The sequence below is a fragment of the Eubalaena glacialis genome, chromosome 5 (assembly GCF_028564815.1).
Source record: "Eubalaena glacialis isolate mEubGla1 chromosome 5, mEubGla1.1.hap2.+ XY, whole genome shotgun sequence".
NCBI classification, from domain to species: Eukaryota; Metazoa; Chordata; class Mammalia; order Artiodactyla; family Balaenidae; genus Eubalaena; species Eubalaena glacialis.
Window position 1 is genome coordinate 141877577 of NC_083720.1, and position 21259 is coordinate 141898835.

The window sequence follows — 21259 nt, forward strand, 5'->3', positions numbered from 1 at the left end:
TCTAATCTTCTCTCCTTCTCATTGAGAATATTCTCACTGCTTAACATCTGGAATACTACAACCGCCTTGTAAATGGCCTTCCTCAGTTAAACTCTGTCTTCGTCTAACCCAACACCTGGGACCCTTCAAATACTCCTTTGTCTAGATATTCTCCTCTTCAGAGCCCCACAAAGCTGGTGAGGACACGAGCTCTAAGCTGTGTTTGAGTCCTAGCTCTACTTGTCATTAATGTGTGACTTTGTAAGATACTTAACTCTGAGTCTCAGTTTCCTCAAATTTATAAATGCAATTAATAAATGCCCAATTCACAGAGTTGTGGTGAGCATTATATGAAATACATCAAGTGTTTAGCATAGTATATGCTTATTAGACAGCAGCTATCAATATTCTGGTGTATCACATTTAATTTTCGCTTCTCTACCTGTATTCACCTGCCAACATTCTCTCTAGTCAAGTTGTTCTTTCTCATTGTCCTTTCAATACACGATGACTGTTTTCACTTGTTATTTCATGTTTTTCTGAGTTTCATGTTTTTCTTACCTGTACCCGTCCCCATATCCAAATTCTATTTTCCCTTGAAGTCTTCCAGCTCAAGTCTAATAAAATCTTTTCTATCCTACTCAGCAATGATTTCCTTTTCTCTAATTTTTTCAGCATTGTCTATACCATGCAGTTTAATGTATAAGTTCATATTACTTAATGTTGACATATGTATCTCGATAATGTCACTCCTGCTCTCAGAGTGGAGGGACTGTATATATTTTGTATGTCTAAAGAGAAAACAATTAATTTGTTTGTTTGACTTCCGGTTATATCCTTCCAGCCAACCGAGTGCAGAGCTTTAAGCCAGTTGGTGACTTATTTTGGAGCTGCTATAGGCAATCAGTGGAGGCTGCTTTTTTCTCTTCCTGAAAAGGGAACAAAGTGCTTAGAAAGTTGGGAAATAAAAGGATTAGGGCTCTATGATTTTAAGTTAAAGAAATATTTTCTACCTTCCTTTTGGGAATGAAAGTATAAAAATTCTTACAGCTGTGAGTGGAAAGAAAGGTGGACATGTGATGTTTGTTTTCTCTTTCTTGTCAGTTTTACTAATCATTGTATGAAAAATTAGAGAAACCAAGATAAACAGAAAATTATTATGATAAGAAAAGATAGAATACTTTTTAATATCAAGTAAGCACAAAGGATAAGTACTCAACGTATTTGATTATAAGTAAATAGGATCATCTTTGAGCACAAAGTGAGGTAGATCTTTTATTCATTCATCAAATATTTATTGAATGCTTACTCTATGCAGGCATGAGGTAGGCACTGGAAAAAGACTATATCCAAGTAGTTCAAAACTAAACAAATAAAAATAGCCAATTATAGACAAATAATGAAAACATCATAAATCAAGGGTTATGATTAATTCTATTCTGTGCCCCTAAGAGAGAGAGGAAGAGAGAGAGGCAATCTCTAAGTGTTTATTTAAAACACAGTTTGTTACTCTGACAAATCAGAGTATGTGATAAGGAAAACCTGTCCTGGAAATCTAATCTGTGCTCAATAAAAAGATACTGGATCACAGAAAGACAATAAGTAAAACACAGTTTGTTAAAAGTGTACGTCAATTTTGGGAGCCAGCATGTCTGGATTTGAATCTCAGTTCTAATACTCAATAGCTTGGTGAACTTGGACAAATTACTTTACCTCATCTGTCTCAGTTTCTGTGTCTATAAAATGAGGATAATAATAGTACTTACCTCATGTAAGAACTCAGGGTCTGGTACATAGTAAGCATTATACAGTATGTTTTATATTATATTTATAAGCTTTTAAAAGAAAGATAAGGGAAGACAAGGTGCATGAACACCAAAATACTAAACATAGAAGTAGAAAATTTCAAAAATTTCCAGTTTTATTGCTTTTTTGTGATTCTGAGCAAGTTATTTACCCCTTTGGACTAGTTACACCCCTGGTAAAAAACGGAACTACTGTGCATTCCATTTCTAAAAATTCTGAAATTCTGTGATTAGGTTGAAATATTGTTTATGCATCTTTTCCACTCTCCATGAATTCAACAAAATCATTCTCCATGCAGTTTGAAATATGTCCTTGTTTTTGTGTCACTAGGTGGTTCTATTCCCAAAGTTTAGGGTTAGCAGCCAATAGGCAAAAAGGGACTCTTTTATTGATGAAGCATAAAATTAAACTCATGAGTTAGTTACTCCTTGACACCCGCTAAGATTTGAGAACAGAGGTGAGCTTGTACTAAATGCTCAATAAATATTTTTTTGTTATCTTTTTAGCCTTATGAATAGTTAAAGTTCTAAGATCAACACTGGAACTAATTTTATTAACAGCATAATGATATCACTCTGAAAAATTCAGTTCTCTTCCATTCATAGATGTCTTTAATGTAACAACTTTTGATGATTTTATTATACTAAGAACTATTATGAGACAAAGGCCACAGAAAACATTTGATAAACAAATAGTGTCAGAGAATTCATTGTAAACATTACCCACCACACTAGTACTCTGATCCATATATCTGGTGAGATATATAAATTCTTTAATTTCTGCTACCAAATTATCTAGTATTTGTAGAGACCAACGAAACAAAATTCTTCTATCCAAATCTACAGTTATACATTGTAGCACTTATTGGTCCTTAAAAGTCACTCCTGTGTGTGTCCACTCGCATACAATTGTACAAATGAGCGTATCACTACAGCCTATGCCTCTGATGCCTGACATGATGCTTGCCAAAGCTCAGGACCACCCACTCAGTGTATGTACTTGTAGACTAATAACTGTGCACTAATATGCAAGTGTGTAATAAACAAATAGACAACATTTCATATGATTGTTCTGAAGTCATTAAAACGTATAAGCATACAAGATATTGGGCAGATAGCAGATAATAAATGTAGTTACTATATCATTATATAATATTTATTACATATTAAAGTACTTTGATATCTAATATGTGTGGTATAGGCACATAGTTACTTGAGATATAATTAGTATTTACTTATTAAAAATCACTCTGAATACTGTCATTTCACTGAATATAATCACATGAGCAATCAATGATCTAGTCTAACCAGTGGTCCAGGATAAGTTGTTGTAGTAAAGCTATTTATAATAATTTCTAAAATATAATACAATGATTAAGTGTGATGGTCTCTATAACTTTTAAATTAGTTAATAAAAAGGAGTTCTTTTTTCCCTGATGGCTGTAGCAAAAGGGAATGAATACAGATATTTTCCGGGTTCAGGGAGAGAGTTTAGGTGATAGATTAACGCTGCACGTGTGTATAGAGGGGGGCTGGCCAGATCATGTTTCTTTCCTCTCTCTTCCTCCAGATGTCCAGGGGACTAGGAGGCAGGGTGTCATTATTAAGGAACTCCACAGAGAAGGACAATTTAAATTGTCAACATCCATGATGCTAATCAAAGGAAAAATAATGCTCATTGCTTAATATTGTGTTTTAGTAGTTCAATGAAATATATTCACTCAGAATTAAAATCTCTGTAAGGTAAAACACCACATGGATAATAAGAAATAGAACATTTGGTGTGATTGATTAAATATTTCTTTAATTGCTATTATGTTTGTGTATTGATTTTATTGGCTTCATTTTTTTTTGGCATAAAAGACCCAGAAATCAGGTCTGGAAACAAAAAATATCTGTAGTGAAGAAAAAGCCAATTAACTGCAACTAAGGAATAAACAATCCTTTTCCTGATGACCTGGTTCATGTTAAGGATCCATTAAACTTCTCTGCTGGTCTTTTACCATAAAACCCTGGCATGCCCTTCATTCCATTATGCTTTCCATCCTCTCTTCTAAATTCATAAAAACAATGGTGTGCCTCTTCTAACAAGTAGAAGAACAATGGTGGTCCCTGGGATGAGAAGCTGCATAGAGACCTGCAGTTGACCCGCAACTCGAAGCAGAATTCAGCCAAATCACAGCCCTTACGTTCCATCAATGAGAAATAACTTTTTTATTTTTAGGATTTTTTTTTGATGTGGACCATTTTTAAAGTCTTTATTGAATTTGTTACAATATTGCTTCTGTTTTATGTTTTGGATTTTTGGCCGCGAGGCATGTGGGATCTTAGCTACCTGACCAGTGATCAAACCTGCACCCCCTCTGCATTGGAAGGCGAAGTCTTAACCACTGGACCACCAGGGAAGTCCTGAGAAATAACGTTTTTAAAGTCACTGATTTGGGTTGTTTGCTACACAGAAAGGGTGACTAATGTAGGACCCTAGAGTTAATTTAATATCTTCATTTGCTGGTAAAGAGAGAGGCCTAGGTTTTTAGTTAGCTAACAGAAGAGTTATAACATAAATTTGGACTACTGACTTGTTTTGTTAAACACAAAATGCCTGGCTTTTTGTTATCTTGAAATTTGGAGGAATACAACTCAAATAGTTTAAAATTTGGGGCCTTAGTACTACCTAGAGTACTACCCAGTACTGCTGTCTTTCATCTGGCTTTAGCTTTTAGAAAATAGGTACAAAAATATCTAGTAATAAATCAAATAAATCAGTGGCAAATAGAACATACTTCTACCTGAAAGATATTTCTCTCTCTTAGGTCCAACCTTGTTTGGTAGTAGAGAGAATAAAATGCAGTGATCTTGTAAATTCCTTTCAGCCCCAAGTCTTTCATCTACATCATTAATATAAAATATACACTTAAAATTTTCTTTCTTAAACAACTTATAATAGAAAATTCTGATTTGAGGATGAGTATAATTTCTTAATAAACTGTCTCCTAAATTTCCATGACAAAGTTTCACGTATACTTTGACACCAATGACAGACTCTAAAATTTTTACTCTTTTCCTTTGTAAAATTGATATGGAAACATCCCTATCAGTATTTGCTTTAAAACTTTAACTTGGTCCTGAAGTTTATTTTATGCTTTGGTGTTTTTAGAAATGAATGAATTTTGCTAACTCTATGACAGTTTTAGTAACTAAAAATTCAGAGGCTAAACTCAATTAAGTTTTTATTTTATTCTGTATATCAGTTTTTTGAGAATAACCAGTTATATGCAGCAGTAACTTTTCCCTTTTTATGAGAAAAATAATACTTTAGTACATGCTTTAGGAAATATCTTATTGAACAACCACTTACAATTCCATTTTGTTGTTGTTGTTGTTTACTGTGGTTTTCCAAACAAAGAAAACAAAATGTAGTAAACTAAATGGGGTAACCAAGTGAATTTTCCGTTTTCTATATTTCCTCTCTTCTTATTTGGACCACACACAAATCTTACCTTTGTGAAAAAACATCCCGGTAAGGACTGCCGTGCTGCAATGCAATTCCATATCCTCGATCGGCAACAGTATTCCCAATGGTGTAAAAGGAGCAATCTGGGTCATTGATAGCCACGTATTCCAATACAGCTGCATCCCATACAAAAGCATAATTTCCAAATTTTACCTGTGCAAATATGGAGAACAAAAGAAGAAGATAGGATTTAAGGTTGGAATTTTAAGTCATATAGACAGAATAAAAAATGTTACATTGGTATATATTTAATTGTGCAAAAAATTAATAGGACCTGTATTTCAAACTAAACACCTATTCTGCATGAGAATTTGGCTTCTGGTTAATTTACAGCTCTGTTCTCTTGGAAATGTAATAAAGTTGGAATGTAAAATGACGCCTGAGTAGTAAGTGTCATCTGAACTGGGAGAAGAGTAAATGCAGGAAAGGAAACCATGTCATTGAGCTTCTCTGAGTGCAGTAATTCTTATAGCTGGCCTTGTGTCTTTGGGGACCCTGGAAATTGTGCTTTTGGGGTTGTTACAAGAGATATTGACTCCTTTGGATTATTAGGCTTCTAAGCCAGATAGGCTTTTGCACCCACCCAATATGGGTATCATCTTCTTGCCTGTGATCTATATTCTAAATGAATTCTGCAAGTAAAACTCACACTGAAGAGAAATAACTAACACTGGCCTGCTGGCAAGATATATTTCTTGTCCTTCTAAGTTAATCTGATGCTAAGTGTGACCTATGGTAATCTTGTAGCCAAACTTGGTGGGCATTGCGATAAGGAAAAAAATAATTATACAACCTTGTCTATCACCATGTAGGGAACATGACTTTATTCTGGGTTGTTTACAATATCTTTTAGTGATTATCTTTTTTTCCCTCAGTAACCTAAGTCAAAATTTTATCAAAAATAAATACTGATATTAATAAAGTTAATTTAGAAAATTATTACATATACAGAACTTAATGAATTCATAAAATAAACAGAACTAATAATTAAATCAAATATTCAGTTTGTTTATTTGCTTATTTATTTATTTGAGGGGAAAGTAATTTCTTGGTAAATCTGATTAGGGAAAAAGAAAAAATGTATAAGTACAGGTAGAGGGAATGATGTCAGCAAAATGGGTGAATAAGAGGTCCCCCACCTTCATAACCCCAGAGAAATGACAATTTGGCAGCCATCCACAGACAAAAGTGCCTTTGTGTGAGCCTTGGGACTCAGGCTGCAAAACTCTGGTGGAGTCTAAAACTGACAAAGAATGCTTTCAGAAGGTAGGCCTGTACCCCAGTGGCCGGTTGGCTAACTGTGGTCCTGGCTGCAGTCCTAGAAGCAGCCCTATTTCCCTGTGGACTCTACTCCAGATATGTACAGGTAACAGGTAAGGATGTCCATTCTCACCACTTCTATTCAATACAGTACTGGAAGTTCTAGCCAGAGTAATTAGACAAGAAAAAAAATCCACATTTGAAAGGAAGAAGTGAAATTATCTCTATTTGCAGATGACATGATCATATGTGTAGAAAATCCTAAAGAGTATACAAAAAACTACTAAAACTAATAAACAAATTCAGTCAAGTTACAGGACACAAAATAAACATACAAAAAACGGTGGCATTTCTATACACAAACAATGAACTACCTGAAAAGGAAATTAAGAAAATCTCATTTACAAAACAACCAAAAGAATAGAAGAAACTAAACCAAAGAGGTGAAAGATTTGTACAGTAAAAATTACAGTAATGTAGGGAATTAAAAAAGACACAGATAAATGGAAAAACATCTTATGTTCATGGATTGGAAAAATATTGTTAAAATATCCTTACTACCCAAAGTGATATACAGATTCAATAAAATCCCTATCAAAATTCCAATGGCATTCTTTACAGAAATAGAAAAAACAATCCTAAAATTCATATGTAACCACAAAAGACCCAAGATTACCAAAGCAGTATTGAGCAAGAAGAACAAAGCTGGAGGCATCATACCTCCTGATTTTAAAATATGTTGCAAAGCTATAGTAATTGAAACACCATGGTATTGGCATAAAAACAAACATATAGATCAAGGGAGCAAAATAGAGATCCCAGAAACAGATCCACACATTTATGGTCAACTAATCTTCTGAAAGGATGCCAAGAACACATAACAGCGACAGGATAATCTCTTCAATAAATGAAGCTGGGAAAACTGGATATCCACACAGAGAAAATGAACTTGGACTCCTATCTCACACCATATACAAAAATCAACTCAAAATGGATTAAAGACTTAAGCATAGGACCTGAAACTGTAAAATTCCTAGGAGAAAGCACAGGGAAAAAGCATCTTGACATTTGTCTGGATAATAATTTTTGGATATGACATGATCAAAAACATAGGAAACAAAAGCAAAAACTGACAAATGACCTATCAAACTAAAAAGCTTCTGCACAGCAAATGAAATAATCAACAGAGTGAAAAGGCAGGCTATAGAATGGTAAAAAAATATTTGCAAACTATATATCTGATAAGAGGTTAATGTCAAAAAAAATATATAGGGAACTCCTACAACTCCACAGCAAAAACATATAACTTGATTAAAAAATGGGAAAAGGACATTTCTCAAAAGAAGACATACAAAAGGCCAAAAGATACATGAAAAGGTGCTCAATATTACTAATCATCAGGGAAATGCAAATCAAAACCACAATGAGATATCATCTCAAACTTGTTAGAATGGCTATTACCAAAAAGACATGAAATGACAAGACTAAGTGAGGAGATGGAGAAAAGGGAATCCTTGTACCCTGTTGTTGGGGTGTAAATTGTTACAGCTAGTAGGGAGGCTCCTCAAAAAAAAATAAAAACAGAACTACCATATGATTGGGTATATATCCAAAAGAAATGAAATCAGGATCTCAAAGATATATATGCACTCCCAGGGTCATCACAGCATTATTCATAATAGCCAAGATACAGAAACAACTTAAATGTTCATCAACAGATGAATGGGTAAAGAAAATGGATAAAGAATAATGAATATACAATGGAATATTATTCATCTTTCAACAAGAAGGAAATTCTGCCATTTGCAACAACATGGATGAACCCAGAGGACGTTATCCTAAGTGAAATAAACCAGACACAGAAAGACAAACACTACATGATCCCACTTACATGTGGAATCTGAAATAGTCAGACTCACAGAAGCACAGAGTAGAACGGTGGTTGACAGGGGCTGGGAGGTGGGAGAAATGGGGAGATGGGGGTCAAAGGATACAAAATCTCAGTTATGCAAGATGAATACATTCTGGAGATTTAATATACAGCATGGTGAGTAGAGTTAACAATACATGGTATTACATATCTGAAATTTGCTAAGAGGATAGATCTTAAGTGTCCTTATGACAAGAAACTGTAACTATGTGAGATGATGGATATGTTGATCAGCCTCATTGTGGTGATCATTTCACAATGTATACTTAGATCAAAACATCAAGTTGTGTACCTTAAATATATATAATTTTTTTGGCAGTTGTGCATCAATAAAGTTAAAAATACAGATAGTTAGAAACTGGAAATGAAATAAAATATTCAGAAAGATGTTCAAAAATAATTGTATGCATGATTCTATAGGAATAAAATTAAAATATCAATAATGTTGATAATTTCCTGGAAAAAGAGAAATCACCAAATTTTCTCAAGTAGAAGTTAAAATGTCTCTAGCACAAAGAAAGAGCTAAATTAACCTTGATACTAAAATATGAGAAACCTCCAAAAATCTCAGTCTTGTTCTCCCCAAAATATCAGCAAACTGATTTTCATGGTATAGTAGAAGAAAAATGTAGCATTATTAAACAAAAACTATCAACACTGCTTCAGTATTAGGAAAGTTATTAGGATAATACATATTATAAATGAGGCTTTATAAAATTTTTAAATGATTTTTCAACAGACACCAAAAAGATATTTGACAAAATTGAAAACCATCACTTATCTCCTATCTATCTATCTATCTATCTATCTATCTATCTATCTATCTATCTATCTATCTATCTATCTATCTATCTATCATCTATCTATATCTATCTATCTATCTATCTACCTATCTAGTAATGCACAAATAAAAAGATTCTTCTTTAATGATGTATAGAATAGAATAACTACCTCAAACAAGCAGCACATCTTTTGGAAACTGAAACTCTAATGGAATTACCATCAAAGCCAAGAAAATGATGCCTACTATACCCCCCAAACTTAATATGATTGTGATCATTTTAGTCTATGCAATTATGCAGGAAGCAAATTCTGATTTCAAGCTATTGGGACAAAATTATCATTATTTGATGACATACTTATGAAGCCCACAAGAATCAATGGAAAAAATAATAGAAAATAGAGATGTGGTACATATATACAATGTAATATTACTCAGCCATGAAAAGGAACAAAATTGGGTCATTTGTAGAGATGTGGTTGGACCTAGAGTCTGTCATACAGAGTGAAGTAAGTCAGAAAGAGAAAAACAAATATTGTATATTAACACATGTGTGTGGAACCTAGAAAAATGGTACAGATGAACCTATTTTCAGGGTAGGAATAGAGATGCAGATGTAGGAAACGGACGTATGGACACGCGGGGGGTGTGGGGGTTGGGATGAATTGGGAGATTGGGATTGACGTATGTGCACTGCTATGTGTAAAACAGATAGCTAGTGGGAACCTGCTGTATAGTGCAGGGAGCTCAGCTCAGTGCTCTGTGGTGACCTAGATGGATGGGATGGGTAGGGGTGGGAGGGAGATCCAAGAGGGAGGGGATATATGTATACATATAGCTGATTCACTTCATTGTACAGCAGAAACTAACACAACATTGTAAAGCAACTATACCCCAATTAAAAAAAAAAAAAAGAAAAGAAAGATTTCAACATATAGATTGGTTATAAATAGATATATGAAAATCAACTGCTTTTCTGTTAACACATCAATAAGAGATAATATATAATTTGAATAAAAATATCCATTTACTCTAAATACAAATATCTAGGAATAAATTTAACCATAAATGAGTAAGATTGTATACAGAAATCTTCAACACTTGACTGAAGAAGACTTGAACTCATTTCTAGATAGGATGTTAACATATTCCTAAAAGAATAGATGCACAATTGTAAAAGAAATGTCAGTTTTCCTCATGTTATTTGATACTTAATGCAATCTAAGCAAAATGTCCAAAGAATGTTTTCGGACTTATTAAAATCTTTGCATATTTACTTGGAAGAAAATAGATGAGAATAGCAAAAAATTTTGAAAATAAAAAATGGCTGGAGACTTAGAATACTAAATAGTGAAACATGCTATAAAGCTTAAAAATAAAATAGCACAGAACTTCTTTGAGAATAGAAAATTGGCAGAATAGACATAAAAGCCTACAGAACTGATAAAAGTATACAAATGTCATAAATAGACTGCATTACAAAGACTGCAATCCAAATCAGTGTGGCAAATAAGAAATATTTTTAAAAAGATAGTAAGTGATTATTTTAAAAGGTCAATATCAAAGCACTATGTCACACCATATACAAAATAAATTCCTATAGTGTAAAACATTAATTATAATGGACAGAGAACCCAAATTTTAAAAATCCACAAAACTGGAAGAACATGTAAGACTGTATTTTCTGATATTGGAAAAAGAATATGATATCTAAACATAAATGTAGAGAAAGAAAATATAAATAAATATTTGATACATTTAACTCAGCCCTCTGTATCCATGGGTTTTGCATCCATGGATTCACCCAACTACAGACAGAAAATATTCAAAAAATAAAATTCCAGAAAGTTCCCAAAAAATTTATCCCAGATTAAGTTGGAGGTTGAATTTGCTGTATGCCTGCAACTATTTACATAGCATTTACATTGTATTTGCAACTATTTACATAGCATTTATATTGTATTAGGTATGATAAGTAATCTAGAGATGACTTAAAGTACATGGGAGGATGTGTGTAGGTTATATGCAAATACTATATCATTTAATATAAGGGACTTGAGCATCCCTGAATTTTGGGGGTCCTGGAACTAATCCCCTGCAAATACTGAAGGACAACTATACTGCCTTCTTAATATATTTGTTTAGACCAGGCCAATATCAGATACTCGATAAAAAGTTTTGCATGAAATATGGTCTAAAACCTTCAAACCAGTTTACTGTGCTCAGTGGATATTTATCTTTGTTGGGAGTGAACCCCAACCAAACCATGGGATCTTGAAACAGATAAAAGAAATCATTCAATGCAACTATTCATGGAGTGTCTACCGTATCCTAGGCACTCTGTTAGGTACTATGGGTCAGTGTTTCTCAAAATGTGATGCTATTAGAATTAGAATTACCAGGGGATTTTTGTGGTAAAAAATGTAAACTCCAGACCCAACCCCAAACTTATTGCATTGGAATGTTTGGTGTTTGAGGCCTGGGAATATGCATTTTAACAATCTTGAAAGTTGACAATCATATGAACACTGATTTTTAAATAAAATGTTTTTGATTAAAAATAATATAATGAGGAAAAATTTTAAACATGAGGCTTGATATAATTATAAAAACTGACATATTCTGGGAATGTTTGGTGGGAGGGGTAAAATACTTGGTTAAGTTTCCTTTACATTGATTACTCATATCTGCATAGTCATCCCACAGTCCTTGCTCTCTCTGATCTTTTGCACTAATCACTGTAGGGAAGGAGTTCTTAGCTGAGTGAGACCTCTGTACTGAAAGACAGATTAAGAAGAGAAGAACAAACAGAAGTTTATCAATATGTGTGCCTCCTACATACAAGGGAGATGCCCAGGAAAAATTGAGTAATTCAAAGAAGTGATTTAGAATTCAGGATTAAATACCACCTAAATAGGGAATGGAAGGGGGGATATAGCCATTTAGGAGAGAGTGAATGATTTTTAGCAAAGATGAATGGCCTTTAGAAGAATAGAAGGGTGGTATGATAGTTTGTGACAAAAGCTTGTCTGGGTGTGGTGTTGACTTCTAGTCTCTTCTGTGATGAGTCAACATTCCCTGGTTGATGAAACTCGCGGGGAGAGAATTTATGACAATTGAGTTCCTTTTGGAGGACTTATCTTTAGGCAAGTAAATGGAGTTCAGAGAAAGCCTATCCCTGCATTTGCTGTTTTTCAAGTGTCTGCAGCTCAAAATAATATATCAATGTTGCATATTTTGGGGTGGCATATTCTGCTACCCTTCATCACCAACTTTCATACCTGCTATTTTAGCTTTCTGGGTCTACACCTACAGTAACAGAGAGATAGGAGTGACCTTGAAGCCTCCTCTAGCAACTGACTTTGATTTTTGCTATTTTCTTCTGTTTCAAACAGCCACTCTGGCCTCCTGGATCCCCTTGCAGCTTCTTTACAACCATCCGGGGACCTCCCCAGTTGGAGACATGTTGCTTTGCTATTAGAAAAGTGTTCTAGCATTGTTGTTAATGTTTTGTGAACTGTAGACAATTTTATGTATGGTAACATTATCATTGCCATTATATACATGTGTCTAGTAATTCTAATGTTACAAAGCATTATGAATGCTTTTAAAAAAAGAGAACCATTAAAACAGTATGATTGAAGAAGAACTACAGTCCTGCAGCCTGTGGAATGAAAACCACACTCATAGAAAGATAGACAAAATGAAAAGGCAGAGGACTATGTACCAGATGAAAGAACAAGATAAAACCCCAGAAAAACAACTAAATGAAGTGGAGATAGCAACCATCAAGAAAAAGAATTCAGAATAATGATAGTGAAGATGATCCAGGACCTCAGAAAAAGAATGGAGTCAAAGATCAAGAAGATGCAAGAAATGTTTAACAAAGACCTAGAAGAATTAACGAACAAAGAAACAGAGATGAACAATACAATAACTGAAACGAAAAATACACTAGGAGGAATCAATATCAGAATAACTGAGGCAGAAGAACGGATAAGTGACCTGGAAGACAGAATGGTGGAATTCACTGTCATGGAAGAGAATAAAGAAAAAAGAATGAAAAGAAATGAAGACAGTCTAAGAGACCTCTGTGACAACAATAAACACACCAACATTCGCATTATAGGGGTCCCAAAAGGAGAAGAGAGAAAGAAAGGACCCAAGAAAATATTTGAAGAGATTATAGTCAAAAACTTTCCTAACATAGGCAAGGAAATAGCTACCCAAGTCCAGGAGCACAAAGAGTCCCAGGCAGGATAACCCCAAGGAGAAACATGCTAAGACACATAGTAAACAAATTGACAAAAATTAAAGACAAAGAAAAATTATTAAAAGCAAGAAGGGAAAAACGACAATGTATAAGGGAACTCCCATAAGGTTAACAGCTGATTTCTCAGCAGAAACTCTACAAGCCAGAAGGGAGTGGCATGAAATATTTAAAGTGATGAAAGGGAAGAACCTACAACCAAGATTACTCTACCCAGTAAGGATCTCATTCAGATTCGACAGAGAAATCAAAAGCTTTTCAGACAAGCAAAAGCTAAGAGAATTCAGCACCACCAAATCAGCTCTACAACAAATGCTAAAGGAACTTCTCTAACTTGGAAACACAAGAGATGAAAAGGACCTACGAAAACAAACCAAAACAATTAAGAAAATGGTAATAGGAACATACATATTGATAATTCGATAATTACCTTAAATGTGAATGGATTAAATGCTCTAACCAAAAGACACAGGCTCACTGAATGCATACAAAAACAAGACCCATATATATGCTGTCTACAAGACACCCACTTCAGACGTAGGGACACATACAGACTGAAAGTGAGGGGATGGAAAAAGATATTCCATGCAGACGGAAATCAAAAGAAAGCTGGAGTAGCAATACACATATTGGACAAAATGGACTTTAAAATAAAGAATGTTACAAGACACAAGGAAGGACGTTACATAATGATCAAGGGATCAATCCAAGAAGAAGATATAACAATTATAAACATATATGCACACAACATAGGAGCACCTCACTACATAAGGCAACTGCTAACAGCTATAAAAGAGGAAATTGACAGTAACACAACAATAGTGGGGGACTTTAACACCTCACTTACACCAATGGACAGATCATCCAGACAGAAAATTAAGAACGAAACACAAGCTTTAAATGACACAATAGACCAGATAGATTTAATTGATATTTATAGGACATTCCATCCGAAAAGAGCAGATTACACTTTCTTCTCAAGTGCAAACAAACATTCTCCAAGATAGATCACATCTTGGGTTACAATTCAAGCCTTGGTAAATTTGAGAAAATTGAAATCATATCAAGCATCTTTTCCACCCACAACACTATGAAATTAGAAACAAATTACAGGGAAAAAACGTAAAAAACACAAACACATGGAGGCTAAACAATACGTTACTAAATAACCAGGAGATCACTGAAGAAATCAAAGAGGAAATCAAAAAATACCTAGAGACAAATGACAACAAAAACACGATGATCCAAAACCTATGGAATGCAGCAAAAGCAGTTCTAAGAGGGAAGTTTATAGCAATACAATCTTACCTCAAGAAACTAGAAAAATCGCAAATAAACAATCTAATCCTACACCTAAAGGAACTAGAGAAAGAAGAAAAAACAAAACCCAAAGTTAGCAGAATGAAAGAAATCATAAAGGTCAGAGCAGAAATAAATGAAATAGAAACAAAGAAAACAATAGCAAGATCAATAAAACTAAAAGCTGGTTCTTTGAGAAGATAAACAAAATTGATAAACCTTTAGCCAGACTTATCAAGAAAAAGAGGGAGAGGACTCAAATCAATAAAATTAGAAATGAAAAAGGAGAAGTTACAACAGACACAGCAGAAATACAAAGCATCCTAAGAGACTACTACAGGCAACTCTATGCCAATAAAATGGACAACCTGGAAGAAATGGACAAATTCTTAGAAAGGCATAACCTTCCAAGACTGAACCAGGAAGAAATAAAAAATATGAACAGACCAATCACAAGTAATGAAATTGAAACTGTGATTAAAAATCTTCCAACAAACAAAAGTCCAGGACCAGATGGCTTCACAGGCGAATTCTATCAAACATTTAGAGAAGAGCTAACACCCATCCTTCTCAAACTCTTCCAAAAAACTGCAGAGGAAGGAATACTCCCAAACTCATTCTACGAGGCCACCATCACCCTGATACCAAAACCAGAGATACTACAAAAAAAGAAAATTACAGACCAATATCACTGATGAATATAGATGCAAAAATCCTCAACAAAATACTAGCAAACAGAATCCAACAACACATTAAAAGGATCATACACCATGATCAAGTGGGATTTATCCCAGGGATGCAAGGATTCTTTGATATATGCAAATGAATCAATGTGATAAACCATATTAACCAATTAAAGGAGAAAAACCATGTGATCATCTCAATAGATGCAGAAAAAGCTTTTGACAAAATTCAACACCCAGTTATGATAAAAACTCTCTAGAAAGTGGGCATAGAGGGAACCTACCTCAACATAATAAAGGCCATATACGACAAACCCACAGCAAACATCATTCCCAATGGTGAAGAAATGAAAGCATTTCCTGTAAGACCAGGAACAAGACAATAATGTCCACGCTCACCAATATTATTCAACATAGTTTTGGAAGTCCTAGCCATGGCAATCAGAGAAGAAAAAGAAATAAAAGGAATACAAATTGGAAAAGAAGTAAGAGTGTCACTGTTTGCAGATGACATGATACTATACATAGATAATCCTAAAGATGCCACGAGAAAACTACTAGAGCTAACCAATGAATTGGGTAAAGTAGCAGGATACAAAACTAATGCAGAGAAATCTCTTGCATTCCTATACACTAACAATGAATGATCTGAAAGAGAAATTAAGGAAACACTCCCATTTACCATTGCAACTAAAAGAATAAAATACCTAGGAATAAACCTACCTAAGGAGGTAAAAGACCTGTATGTAAAAACTATAAGACCCTGATGAAAGAAATCAAAGATAACACAAATAGATGGAGAGATATACCATGTTCTTGGATTGGAAGAATCAATATTATAAAAATGACTATACTACCAAAGCAAGCTGCAGATTCAATGCAATCCTTATCAAATTACCAGTGACATTTTTTACAGAATTAGACAAAAAATCTTAAAATTTGTATGGAGACACAAAAGACCCTGAATAGCCAAAGCAATCTTGAGGGAAAAAAACGAGCTGGAGGAATCAGACTTCCTGGCTTCAGACTATACTACAAAGCTACAGTAATCAAGACAATATGGTACCAGCACAAAAACAGAAGTATAGATCAATGGAACAGGATAGAAAGCCCAGAGATAAACCCATGCACCTATGGTCAACTAATCTATGACAAAGGAGGCAAGGATATACAATGGAGAAAAGACAGTCTCTTCAATAAGTGGTGCTGGGAAAACTGGACAGCTACATGTAAAAGAATAAAATTAGAACACTCCCTAACACCATACACAAAAATAAACTCAAAATGGATTAAAGACCTAAATGTAAGACCAGACACTATAAAACTGTTAGAGGAAAACATAGGAAGAACACTCTGTGACATAAATCACAGCAAGTCTTTTTTAGCCCACCTCCTAGAGTAATGGAAATAAAAACAAAAATAAACAAATGGGACCTAATGAAACTTAAAAGCTTTTGCACAGCAGAGGAAACTATAAACAAGATGATAAGACAACCTTCAGAATGGGAGAAAGTATTTGCAAATGAATCAACAGACAAAGGATTGATCTCCAGAATATATAAAAGGCTCATGCAGCTAAATATTAAAAACAACAAACAACCCAATTAAAAAATGGGCAGAAGACCTAAATAGACATTTCTCCAAAGAAGATATACAGATTGCCAACAAACACATGAAAAGCTGCTCAACATCACTAATTATTAGAGAAATACAAATCAAAACTACAATGAGGTAACACCTCACACCAGTTAGAAGGGGCATTATCAGAAAATCTACAAACAACAAATGCTGGAGAGGATGTGGAGAAAAGGGAACCCTCTTGCACTATTGGTGGGAATGTAAATTGATACAGCCACTATGGAGAACAGTATGGAGGTTCCTTAAAAAACTAAAAATAGAATTACCATATGACCCAGCAATCTCACTACTGGGCATATACCCAGAGAAAACCATAATTTAAAGACACTTGCACCCCAAAGTTCATTGTAGCACTATTTACAATAGCCAGGACATGGAACCAACTTAAATGCCCATCAACAGATGAATGGATAAAGAAGATGTGGTACATATATACAATGGAATATTACTCAGCCATAAAAAGGAACGAAATTGGGTCATTTGTAGAGACGTGGATGGACCTAGAGACTGTCATACAGAGTGAAGTAAGTCAGAAAGAGAAAAACAAATATCATATATTAACGGATACATGTGGAATCTAGAAAAATGGTACAGATGAACTGGTTTGCAAGGCAGAAATAGAGACACAGATGTAGAGAACAAACGTATGGACACCAAGTGGGGGAAGTGGGGTGGGGCGGTAGTGGTGGTGGTGGGATGAATTGGGAGATTGGGATTGACATATATACTGTAATATGTATAAAATAGATAAGTAATAAAAACCTGCTGTATAAAAAAAACAAGACTGCAGAAAAAAACAAAACAAAACAGTATGATTATCATCTGCAGCAAGGCCCATGAAATGTTGCATAGTAACCCAAACTATATTAGTTTTTCTAAATATCCCTGGCCTTTTTCATCTACTAAAACATACAATCACTGTCCTTTGGATGGTTTTCAACCATTAAATTAAAACTATCTAGAAAATACTCATCAACAGAACCTAAAATCACTTTTCAACAGAATAATAATTGAAGGTTTGGCCTGGGAAATTTTCAGTCCATCTGAATAGCTGATGGATATTACTTAAAAATTTTCAACTAGTCTTTGTTGTTGAGGTCATGTTTGGATAAGCAGTTTAATTGTGGGCCATCAATTTATTTACCAGTGATTTCCATGCCAGCAGAGCAATTCATACAGGTCAAACAGAGGGCAAAAGTGTATCTGGGGGCTTCCCTGGTGGCGCAGTGGTTGAGAGTCTGCCTGCCAATGCAGGGGACACGGGTTCGAGCCCTGGTCTGGGAAGATCCCACATGCTGTGGAGCAACTGGGCCCGTGAGCCACAACTACTGAGCCTACGTGTCTGGAGCCTGTGCTCCGCAACAAGAGAGGCCACGATAGTGAGAGGCCCGCACACTGCAATGAAGAGTGGCCCCCGCTTGCCGCAACTAGAGAAAGCCCTCGCACAGAAACGAAGACCCAACACAGCCAAAAATAAATAAATAAATAAATTAATTAAAGTTAATGGGTTATTTAAAAAAAAAAAAAAGTGTATCTGGGAGCTCCATGTCATCAACATATTCCAGACCTCGTTTGTAAGGAAGGAAAGGAATCCATAGTGGCATCTACCTCCAATATTATTAATTCCTGGTCCCCAGAATGCTGTGGTGATTGACAGACAGACCATGGTAGCTACTGATGCTCAAAACTTGTGTCCTCATAACAGTGCCAAGATGCCAATAGCCTGTGGTGGATTACTCACTACCAAGATCATGCCAGGAGCTAGGTTTTGTTCCATTTCTACAATATTTCTACAGAAATCTTTCTTTGAATTTCATTTTACTAATAATCATTGTGCATTAATTTTAAGATCCTAAAGGGATCTGTAAGGTATATAAAGGTGAGTAAGATTTTGGCCCCTGCTCTCAAGCTGTTTACAACTCAGTAGTGGAGATAAATCAAGCACTAAATTGCTGTAACACAATGTATTTTATGGTAAGTACCATGAAAGAAGCTTGAAGTGTTAAAGTTGTTTAAAGGAAGGGGAACTTAATTTTCATTGGTCGGGGGTGGGGGGAATCAGGACAGCCTGCTCAAATATTCTGGTAACTGAAATAGCTGTACAAGAAAACCCCAAATATTTATTTAAGTTCCTTATCTTTAATGCCTAACTGATTGAATAGAGATACCTTTGGTGACCATTTCTTGTTCATGCACAATCTTTTTTTCTTTTTATAACATCTTTATTGGAGTATAATTGCTTTACATTGTTGTGTTAGTTGGTGCTGTATAACAAAGTGAATCAGCTATATGTATACATATATCTCCATATCCCCTCCCTCTTGTGTCTCCCGCCCACCCTCCCTACCCCACCCCTCTAAGTGGTCACAAAGCACCAATCTGGTCTCCCTGTGCTATGAGGTTGCTTCCCACTAGCTATCTATTTTACACTTGGTGGTATATATATGTCAGTGTCACTCTCTCACTTCGTCTCAGCTTACCCTTCCCCCTCCCTGTGTCCTCAAGTCCATTCTCTACATCTGCGTCTTTATTCCTGCCCTGCCCCTAGGTTCCTCAGAACCTTTTTTTTTTTTTAGATTCCATATATATGCGTTAGCACATGGTATTTGCTTTTCTCTTTCTGACTTACTTCACTCTGTACGACAGACTCTAGGTCCATCCACCTCACTACAAATGACTCAATTTTATTCCTTTTAATGGATGAGTAATATTCCATTGTATACATGTGTCACATCTTCTTTATCCATTCATCTGTCGATGGACACTTAGGTTGCTTCCATGTCCTGGCTATTGTAAATAGTGCTGCAATGAACATTGTGGTACATGACTCTTTTTGAATTATGGTTTTCTCAGGGTATATTCCCAGTAGTGGGATTGCTGGGTCATATGGTAGTTCTATTTTTAGTTTTTAAGGAACCTCCATACTGTTCTCCATAGTGGCTGTATCAATTTACATTCCCACCAACAGTGCAAGAGGGTTCCCTTTTCACCACACCCTCTCCAGCATTTATTGTTGTAGACTTTTTGATGATGGCCATTCTGACTGGTGTGGGGTGATACCTCATTGTAGTTTTGATTTGCATTTCTCTAATGATTAGTGATGTTGAGCATCCTTTCATGTGTTTGTTGGCAATCTGTATATCTTCTTTGGAGAAATGTCTATTTAGGTCTTCTGCCCATTTTTGGATCGGGTTGTGTTTTTTGATATTGAGCTGCATGAGCTGCTTGTATAGTTTAGAGATTAATCCTTTGTCAGTTGCTTCGTTTGCAAATATTTTCTCCTATTCTGAGGGTTGTCTTTTCATCTTGTTTATGGTTTCCTTTGCTGTGCAAAAGCTTTTAAGTTTCATTAGGTCCCATTTGTTTATTTTTGGTTTTATTTTCATTTCTCTAGGAGGTGGGTCAAAAAGGATCTTGCTGTGATTTATGTTACAGAGTGTTCTGCTTATGTTTTCCTCTAAGAGTTTTATAGTGTCTGGCCTAACATATAGGTCTTTAATCCATTTGGAGTTTATTTTTGTGTATGGTGTCAGGGAGTGCTCTAATTTCATTCTTTTACATGTAGCTGTCCAGTTTTCCCAGCACCACATATTGAAGAGGCTGTCTTTTCTCCATTGTATATTCTTGCCTCCTTTATCAAAGATAAGGTGACCATATGTGCGTGGGTTTATCTCTGGGCTTTCTATCCTGTTCCATTGATCTATATTTCTGTTTTTGTGCCAGTACCATATTGTCTTGATTACTATAGTTTTGTAGTATAGTCCGAAGTCAGGCAGCCTGATTCCTCCAGCTCCGTTTTCCTTTCTCAAGATTGCTTTGGCTATTCGGGGTCTTTTGTGTTTCCATTCAAATTGTGAAATTTTTTGTTCTAGTTCTGTGAAAAATGCCACTGGTAATTTGATAGAGATTGCATTGAATCTGTAGATTGCTTTGGCTAGTATAGCCATTTTCACAATGTTGATTCTTCCAATCCAAGAACATGGTATATCTCTCTATTTGTTTGTGTCATCTTTGAGTTCGTTCATCAGTGTCTTATAGTTTTCTGAGTACAGGTCTTTTACCTCCTTAGGTAGGTTTATTCCTAGGTATTTTATTCTTTT

The 21259-nt window shown here is 35.1% G+C and overlaps 1 protein-coding gene across 2 annotated transcripts in view; it reads right to left on the reverse strand.

Moving 5' to 3' along the window:
* The window catches only part of GRID2 (glutamate ionotropic receptor delta type subunit 2), a 1388009-nt gene that overhangs the window by 111060 nt on the left and 1255690 nt on the right, over nt 1-21259 (reverse strand). For both annotated transcript variants that reach the window (XM_061191720.1, XM_061191719.1), the window contains one exon: nt 5285-5451. In XM_061191720.1, the coding sequence (XP_061047703.1) occupies nt 5285-5451 (167 nt within the window). The remainder of the gene's footprint in view (nt 1-5284; nt 5452-21259) is intronic.